The 10,000-nt window shown below is 41.0% G+C and overlaps 1 protein-coding gene across 1 annotated transcript in view; it reads right to left on the bottom strand.

The window, feature by feature from the left end:
- Nucleotides 1-10,000, bottom strand: part of LOC110526645 (protein unc-13 homolog C-like) — a 265,368-nt gene that overhangs the window by 165,392 nt on the left and 89,976 nt on the right. The window contains exons 10-12 of the mRNA XM_036981784.1: nt 9,049-9,218; nt 7,913-8,028; nt 7,623-7,786 (exon numbers count right to left, since the gene is read on the bottom strand). Coding sequence (XP_036837679.1) covers nt 7,623-7,786; nt 7,913-8,028; nt 9,049-9,218 — 450 coding nt within the window. The remainder of the gene's footprint in view (nt 1-7,622; nt 7,787-7,912; nt 8,029-9,048; nt 9,219-10,000) is intronic.

Raw genomic sequence — 10,000 nt, 5'->3', positions numbered from 1 at the left:
GCAATGGCCACTCGTGGAAGTGTAGAGTTTGAAAAACTGAGTCGGAGGCATGGAGTAAAGATTCCTGCTGCGGCCGGGTGTTCAGTGGAAGAATGTAGCTTGGCTGTGGGTGCTATCATTGGGTATGATAGCATCAAATCAGCCTCAAGGATGAATAGCGCTGTAGTGATATTCTTAGATTCAATTGAAAAGGTGAATAAGATAGTTGAGAGAGGTGTTGTGTTGCGGGAGACACAGACTCCGGTATTTCCGCTTATGAATCCGGCGAAGAAAGTTATGCTTTCTAACGTGCCACCATTTGTTAGAGATGAAGTGTTAGAGCGAGAGTTCTCGCCATGGTCAAATCGTATCTACAATAAAGAAGGTTCTTTTTGGATGCAAATCTCCGTTGTTGAAACATGTCGTGTCTCATAGGGCACAAGTGCATATGATTTTAAAAAAGGAAGGAGATGAACTGAATTTAGTTTTAAGATTGATGGATTTGATTATGTCTTCTATGCATCTACTGAATCAATGAAATGTTTTGGATGTGGAAGAGAGGGGCATTTGGTGCGTAGTTGTCCAGAGAATGAGCGCGCTGAGCCTGGTAGTAGCTTTAGTGCGGGTGCAATTAACCTGTTAGAGCTCTAGGGGCGCTATTTCATTTTTGGATAAAAGACGTTCCCGTTTTAAGCGCGATATTTTGTCACGAAAAGATGCTCGACTATGCATATTCTTGACAGTTTTGGAAAGAAAACACTCTGAAGTTTCAGAATCTGCAAAGATTTTGTCTGTAAGTGCCCCAGAACTCATTCTACAGGCGAAACCAAGATGATGCATCACCCAGGAATTAGCAGAATTTCTGAAGCTCTGTTTTCCATTCTCTCCTTATATGGCTGTGATTGCGCAACGAATGAGCCTACACTTTCTGTCGTTCGCCCAAGGTCTTAGCAGCATTGTGACGTATTTGTAGGCATATCATTGGAAGATTGACCATAAGAGACTACATTTTCCAAGTGTCCGCCTGGTGTCCTGCGTCGAATTCGGTGCGCAATTGCCAGCTGCTTCTACTTTACCATTTGATTCAGGGGAGAAAGCATGTGTCCAAGAACGATGTATCAATGAAGAGATATGTGAAAAACACCTTGATGATTGATTCTAAACAACGTTTGCCATGTTTTCAGTCGATATTATGGAGTTAATTTGGAAAAAAGTTCGCGTTTTGAGGACTGAATTTTCGGATTTTTTTTGGTAGCCAAATGTGATGTATAAAACGGAGCTATTTCTAATACACAAGGAATCTTTTTGGAAAAACTGAGCATCTGCTATCTAACTGAGAGTATCCTCATTGAAAACATCAGAAGTTCTTCAAAGGTAAATGATTTTATTTGAAGGCTTTTATGTTTTTGTTAATGTTGCGTGCTGGATGCTAACGCTAATGCTAACGCTAAATGCTAACGCGAAATGCTAACGCTAGCTAGCTACTTTTACACAAATGATTGTTTTCCTATGGTTGAGAAGCATATTTTGAAAATCTGAGATGACAGTGTTGTTTACAAAAGGCTAAGCTTGAGAGATGGCATATTTATTTCATTTCATTTGCGATTTTCATAAATAGTTAACGTTGTGTTATGCTAATGAGCTTGCTGATAGATTTACACAATCCTGGATACAGGGGTTTTTTCATAGCTAAACGTGACGCAGAAACGGAGCGATTTGTCCTAAACAAATAATCTTTCAGGAAAAACTGAACATTTGCTATCTGAGAGTCTCCTCATTGAAAACATCTGAAGTTCTTCAAAGGTAAATTATTTTATTTGAATGCTTTTCTGTTTTTTTGTGTAAATGTTGCCAGCTGAATGCTAATGCTAAATGCTACGTTAGCCATCAATACTGTTACACAAATGCTTGTTTTGCAATGGTTGAGAAGCATATTTAGAAAATCTGAGATGACAGTGTTGTTAACAAAAGGCTAAGCTTGAGAGCTAGCATATTTATTTCATTTCATTTGCGATTTTCATGAATAGTTAACGTTGCGTTATGGTAATGAGCTTGAGTCTGTATTCACGATCCCGGATCCGGGATGGGGAGATCAGAAAGGTTAACGCACCACCGCGAAGGGATGAAAATACTAGGGGAAGAGAGAAGGTGGGCAGATGTGGTTGGAAAAGTAGGAGAGGAAGGCATTGTGGATACGGGGGCAATTGTGGTAGATCAGAACAAAGAGGGAGGGGAAACAGTAGGTGAGATTGCGACTGCCGTCGCTGAGGTGGTGCTGGAAAATGAAATTGGAGGTCAAGAGGAGATTGAAATAACGGAAAAGGAAGCGGATGTTTTCAAAATACCGAGGAGTAAAAGGAAGAATTTAAGGGGTGGTGAAAGGTCTAATTCTAAGAGAAAGGTAGAGATGGATAAATCAGTTGAAGATGAACAGGTTGTAGAGATGGAGTTTTCTTCTGGGGAGGATAGCGAGAGTGAGTCATCTGACACGTCACAACAATATAGTGAGATAGATGGGGTGGAAGTGAGGTATGGGATCGAGAAGATACGTAAATTTCTGAAGTTGACAAAAGGGAAGAAATATATGCAGGATTACAATGTAACTGATTTTTTCCCTGAACGTGAATTGTTTATTGAATCAGCAAAGTTTCTGATGTCAAAAATTACAGGGGGAGGTTTGAAAAGCCCTGAAATTGCTAGACTCAAGAAAGTGGTCACGAGAGTGATAAGTGATGTAAATTCTAAAGAAAATGAAAGAGTTCAGTTGCAGTTTTAACTCTGTAAAGAGATGTGGTGGCTGTATCTTCCTCTGTATTTTTTAAAAATCCATGAGCAGTTTTAAGATCTCTTCTTTAAACGTAAATGGGGCAAGAGATGTTAAAAAAAAGAGCCATGGTGTATGAGTTAATGAGGGGAAAGGGAAGTGACATAATTTTTCTGCAAGAAACGCATAGTAATTTGGAAAATGAAGTTATGTGGCAACAGGAGTGGGGGGGGGGGGGGGCAGTGGTGTGTAGTCATAAAAACTCAAAAAATGGGGGTATGGTTATCTTGTTCTCAAAAGGGTTTTTGCCTTTGTCATATGAGGTTGAAGAGGTAGTTGAGGGGAGGTTATTAAAAGTTAGAGCAAGGTACGAAAACATCAATATGTGTCTGATAAATGTATATGCCCCAGTGGTGACAGTTGAGAGGGTATGTTTTTTAGAGACATTATCAAATACCATTGAGAAATGTAACAAAGAAGATTATTTGTTTAATGCTGGGGATTTTAACTGCACAGTTAGCGATTTAGATAGAAATCACCAAGAACCTCATATAGCCTCAAGGACGTTTTTAAAACGCCTTATTGTAACAAATGAACTGTGTGATACATGGAGGAACAAGGCAGTACACCTGGGCGCATGTGAGAGAGAACATCATCTCTATGGCCAGGTTAGATAGGTTTTATGTTTTTGAGCATCAATCTCAGGTCTGTAAATCAAGTGTGATAACTCCAGTGGGATTTTCTGATCATTGTTTAATAACAGAGGTGGTGTTCATTAACGATGTAAAACCTAAAAGCGCATACTGGCATTTTAATATAACTTTATTGAGTGATGCTCACTTCAGGAACTGTTTCAGTTTTTTTTGGGAGAGGTGGAGGTCTCAAAAGGACAGTTTTGTATCCCTTCAACAATGGTGGGATATAGGGAAAATCCAGATTCAACAATTTTGTAATCAATACACAAGGAATGTCACCAAAGATATCACCAGATCAATGAAAGCCCTAGAGATTGAAATAGTGGAACTCATGATGTTGGTTGAGACCACAGGAGATCGAGGCCATACTCAGGCCCTCAAGAGGAGAAAAGCTGCATTGGCAGACCTGCTGGGTATCAGAGCACAGGGGGCACTGGTGAGAAGTAAGTTTCAGGGAATATCTGAAATGGATGCATCATCCAAATGTTTCTTTGGTTTAGAGAAAAAGAATGGACAAATAAAAAGTATTAATTGTCTCAAATCAGCTGTTTGACAAGAGCTCACTAGCCCTAGTGAAATTAGAAAGAGGGCAGTAGAGTTCTATGCTGAGCTCTACAAGTGTGAGTACAAAGAGGACAAAACAGTGACACAGCAGTTCTTTGATGGGCTCCCAAAGGTGGCTGCAGAAGCTCAGGTTGAGCTTGAGCAACCATTGTCTTTGCAGGATTTATACACTGCATTAAAAGGCATGGAAAATGGAAGGGCACCAGGCATTGATGGGCTTCCCGTTGACTTTTTTAAGTCTTTTTGGGCTATGTTGGGAGAGGATTGGTTAGAAGTAGCTAATGATAGTTTAACCGGAGGGTTACTACCAATAAGCTGCAGAAGGGCTGTCCTCACCCTACTGCCCAAAAAGGGTGACCCGAGGGAGGTGAAGAACTGGAGGCCGGTGGCTTTATTGTGCACTGATTATAAGATATTTTCAAAGGCTTTGTCCAACAGGCTGAGGTAGGTGATGGGGCAAATCATACATACGGATCAGTCCTACTGTGTTCCTGGCAGGCAGATAGGGGATAACATTTCTCTGATTCGTGATTTTTTTGGACGTCTCTAGGGCTATTGGGTTGGATGCTGGTCTAATTTCAATTGATCATTGAAAAGGCATTTGACCGAGTTGAACATCAATATTTATGGCACACATTTGAGGCGTTTGGGTTCAGCTCTGGTTTTATTGCCATGATAAAGGTGATATATGGTGACATTGAAAGTGTATTGAAAGTTAACGGTGGTTTGAGTGCTCCTTTTAAAGTGTGTAGAGGTATTAGGCAGGGATGTTCTATGTCAGGGATGTTATATGCCATTGCTATAGAACCACTACTAAATAGCATTAGAAGTCGCATTGCAGGGGTATGCCTTTCAGAGGATATTCCTCCTATTCGTCTTTCAGCCTATGCTGATGATGTAGTTGTGCTAGCTTGAGTCCAATGGTTGATTGTTTTAGGGGAATATCCTCTGCAAAGGTAAATTGGGAAAAGAGTTGTGCTTTACAGATTGGAGAATGGTCTGGAGGGATCATGGCTTTGCCGGGGGGGCTAGAATGGTGTAAGGGAGGTTTTAAGTATCTTGGAGTGTACCTAGGAAATGAGGGGACTATGGAAAAAAATTGGAGTGGGGTGGTTGAAATGGTGGAAGGGAGGATGAGGAGATGGCATTGGTTATTATCTCGTATGTCATATAGGGGGCACACTATTATAGTTAACAATGTGATTGCCTCTGCACTGTGGCATCGGTTGTCAGTTTTAGAACCACCATCTGGCCTTCTGGCTAAGATACAGGCAATTATTGTGGATTTCTTTTGGGATAAATATCACTGGGTTCCACAAAGTGTTTTGTATTTGTCAAAAGAGGAGGGGGGACAAGGTCTTGTACATCTTGTTAGTAGGGCTGCTGCTTTCCGGTTTCAGTTTATTCAAAGGTTGCTTTATGGACCGGAAAATGTGGTGTGGAGAGGGGTGGCAGGTCTTATATTACAGCGGGTTGGAGGATTAGGTTTAAAGAAGGCTTTATTTCTGGTTGATAGTAGTCAGATTTCTAGGGAGGGAGTACCTCCGTTTTACAGAGGCCTTCTCAGAGTGTGGAGCATAATGAAGGTGTCCAGACGAACTTCAGCGGAGTCTGTTGGAGGAACCTCTGGTGTATGGGGCAAGACTGGATTGTACAACTGCAGCTGTTCCACATTTCTCCAAGATTCTGGTGAAGGGGAAAATCATCACCTTAAGACAGTTAATGGCCATGGCTGGGCCCGCCTTAATGGATGGAAGACGGGTGGCAGAACATTTGGGGATGAGGTCGGAAAGGATTGTCGGACAAATGCTGGGGAGCTGTAGGAAGGCTCTGTCAGCGGAAGAATGGGGTATGCTTAGTAGCCACAAGAAGAAGGTGCAAGATGAAGATGTCTCATTTCCAAAACTAGGGATTACACCAAATATCCCAGAGTCAGAAAGAAAGGCGTTATTGCTGGATTTGAGAGGGTTGGAGGAGGTGGGTTTGGATGAGGTGAATGGGAAGGAATTGTATAGGGGGTGTGTCAAGGTGTTGAATAAAGATAAATTGAAAAATAGAAAAGACACTCCATGGAGGGTAAAATTGGGCATTGATGACAAGGTAAAGCCAGCATGGAGAGCACTGTACAAGCCACCGTTACAAAAGGGTACTGGTGATATGCAATGGAGGGTTTTACATGGCATCATTGCAGTTAATGCTTTTGTATCTGTTATTAACTCAGATGTTAGAGATGGATGTCCTTTTTGTAATATAAGAGAAACCATTTTTCACTGTTTTATGGAGTGTGAGAGGATAAAACCTCTATTGGAAATGCTGGAATCTTTGTTTAAAGCTGTAGGGGAGTTTTTCAATAACACTGTGTTTATTTTGGGGTTTCAATATAGTAAACAACAGAAAAGAAAATGTCAAATGTTAAATTTTATTTTGGGACAAGCTAAGATGTCAATTTTTCTGAGTAGGAAACATAAGATAGAAACGGGATATGGGCAGGATGTAAGATGTGTTTTTAAAGGATTAGTGAAAGCAAGAATACAACTATTTTTATTTTGAGTTCTTTTCAGCTGTAAAAGATCTCCTATTATTTGAGGAGACGTGGGCCTACGAAGGAGCGCTTTGTTTTGTAGAGGAGGGGAAATAATTTTTTGCTGCTGAAATAAGTTGAATGTATATGTTATGTATTTATTTTTGTTTAGGAATAACATTTGTTGTTTCATTTCTGAAAAGGCAGTGTGTCATTATTTATGTTAACACTTGAGTAAAAAATAAAGGTTTTATAAAAACTCAAAACTTCTCTCTCTCTCTCTCACTATCTCTCTCTCTCTCTCTCTCTCTCTCTCCCTCCCTCCCTCCCTGAGCTGAATCCATTAAACTAAACCTAAGTAGGTCATGGGAATAGTAAGAGAGAAGGAGAAGGCTGCCTCTTAACAGGTATCTATTCTGCTCTACAGTCAGGTATTGACTGTTAGGTAGTGTCCCAAATGGCACCCTATTCTCTTTATAGTGCACTACTTTTGACCAAGACCCATGGGGCTATTAGGGAATAGGGTGGTGTTTGGGACACGGCCTTCATATGAGATAGTTTAATACTGATACAAGGAAAGGTTAACTTGAGGTGCATTTCAAAGGTTTTCAAAAATGAGCAGCCCATTTATCTGGAAGGACAGCCATATCAATAATTTATTAAATAGCCTTTCAAAACACAGTGAGAGAGACAAAAAAAGATGGAGAGGGAGGGAGAGAGACACACACACACACAGATGCTCACATTGGGGAGCATAATTAATTACTGTGCTCTCAGACTCCAGATTACCCAGAAGCACTTGCGGGAGGCGAGCGTGGAGAGAGAACACTGAGAACCATGATGACTTCCTGTGAATTCCCATAGTGGCTTTAGAGCGAACAGCGCACACACACGCACACACACAGAGACAGGCAGCCAGGCGCTTCCTTCTCTCTCACACATGCACACTATGAACCATAGAAATTGAATCCATGGATTCTATAGTTTTAACACTGAGGACACAGAGGCATGCTTTCCTGTATTACATCAGCACAGCAATAAGCCTTCAGAGAACCAAGTGGAGAGAAAAGAGGGAGAATGAGAAAGAGAGCGTCCTTACGTCATGGCCTGGTAGATGGACTCTACTCCGTATCTCATGGCGAACTCGTCCACTATCTCCTGGGACACGTCGTCATAGTAGACCTTCCACGCCTCCTCTCCTTTCACCTCTGGTATCTTCACCGCTCCACTGTTCTTTACCTCCGTCAGGTGGTGGAACAGGTTCTAAAGGAAGAGAGAAAGACAGGATGAAGAGAATAACATAAGAGGAGTAGAGGGAGACAGTTCCTGGAACAGTTTCCATAGAGTGGAGAAATCCATCAGACCAGTTGGTGAGTATAGATGTCTTACCTCATGTAAACAGGTGTACTGGCCATGGGGCGGAGCTACTTTCTCCTCTCCCTTCATCTCCACGTTGAGCTTCAATCTGATGGCTCCCGACACCATCGACTTATCAGTTCTCTTATCTAGAACACAGAACCAGATGCATCAGTTCTCTTATCTAGAACACAGAACCAGATGCATTAGTTATCTTATATAGAACACAGAACCAGATGCATCAGTTCTCTTATCTAGAACACAGAACCAGATGCATCAGTTCTCTTATCTAGAACACAGAACCAGATGCATTAGTTATCTTATATAGAACACAGAACCAGACTTATCAGTTCTCTTATCTAGAACACAGAACCAGATGCATCAGTTCTCTTATCTAGAACACAGAACCAGATGCATTAGTTATCTTATATAGAACACAGAACCAGACTTATCAGTTCTCTTATCTAGAACACGGAACCAGACTTATCAGTGCTCTTATCTAGAACACAGAACCAGACTTATCAATTCTCTTATCTAGAACACAGAACCAGACTTATCAGTGCTCTTATCTAGAACACAGAACCAGACTTATCAGTGATCTTATCTAGAACACAGAACCAGACTTATCAGTGCTCTTATCTAGAACACAGAACCAGACTTATCAGTTATCTTATCTAGAACACAGAACCAGACATATCAGTTCTCTTATCTAGAACACAAAACCAGATGCACCAGTCCTCTTATCTAGAAAATGGTACCGGTCTTATCTAGAACATAAAACCAAACTTAACTAGAATATAGAAACAGTCTAATCTAGAACATGGAATCAGTTGGATCTGGAACATATAATCATTATGATCTAGAACATAGAAACATTATTCTCTAGAACATATAACCAGTCTAATATACAACATATTACCAGTTTTATAGAGAACATAGAACCAGTCTAATCTAGAACATAGAACCAGTCTTATCTAGAGCATGGAAGCAGTATGATCTGGAACATAGAACCAGTATTCCCTAGAACATGGAAGCAGTCTGATCATGAATATATAATCATTATTATCTAGAACATAGAAATATGATTCTCTAGAACATAGAACCAGTCTTATCTAGAACATAGAACCAGTCTTATCTGGAACATGGAAGCAGAAGGATCTGGAACATACCCAGGTTGTACCACACATCCATCTCCCCGCTGAGCATGCGGACCTCGATGATGGTCTGACCCAGGAAGTCGTCCGACTCTCGTTTGAAGTGTTGTTTCATGCGAGACTTGATGTCATCATCCTCATCCCACACACGCACCTTGATCCGGTCTGTAGCGTTGTGACACTCACTGGACAGCAAGGCACCATGTGTAGAAAAACAGCACCAGTAAAGTGGGTTAGTTTAGGGCGATATTAAAAAAAGACAAGTCGCTATTATAATAAAAATACAACGATTATCAGAACACTTTGCTATTCTCATTCATTGCAGCTGCAGTGCTGGTTGTAGTGTGAATGGGTGGAGGGAGAACACACATATTATGGCTTATAAAAGCATAGACAGTGCTGAATAACAACTTAAACACGCTGTATTTGTTGAGTCTCTTTAGTCATAGTCAGTTGAATTCTCACAGTATCAACGTTGCTGTGCGCTCAAGTTTGTTTTTTACAGTCCATGGCTCGAGGAAACTGTGCAGACACAGTGATCTGAACTATCTTATTGGCCAGCGGTAGGCCTGTAGGTGCACTTGATTTCCTCTCTGGACCTGCCGGGTAAGCGGAGTTCTACCGTCAGACACATGAAGAGGTTCAAAATGGGGACACTTTCCCTTCACGTCATTAGGGCTGCTGAATCAAGTGCATCTGACGCCACAAACACAAAAGGAATTAAGAAATGTGGAACATAAGGCTTTATTGTTGTTTTTTTTACAGAAATGTTTGGTGATTGACTAGGAAAGCCTTGGAGATCGACCAGTCAATTGTGATTGACCATTTGGTAACCACTGGTTTAGGGTGTCCAAACCTCATGCCCCTATCATAATTCGTTCAAAAGTGATTGCCGTTTTTACCCTTGTAGGATGGCCCAAATTAGGGTGACTAAATCAGAGAAAAAAAGCTGTAAAAAATCTAGAAA

This window comes from Oncorhynchus mykiss, chromosome 6 (genome assembly GCF_013265735.2).
Source record: "Oncorhynchus mykiss isolate Arlee chromosome 6, USDA_OmykA_1.1, whole genome shotgun sequence".
Classification (NCBI taxonomy): domain Eukaryota; kingdom Metazoa; phylum Chordata; class Actinopteri; order Salmoniformes; family Salmonidae; genus Oncorhynchus; species Oncorhynchus mykiss.
The sequence above is the reverse complement of the archived record's forward strand: the minus strand, read 5'-3'. Positions and strand labels throughout refer to the sequence as shown.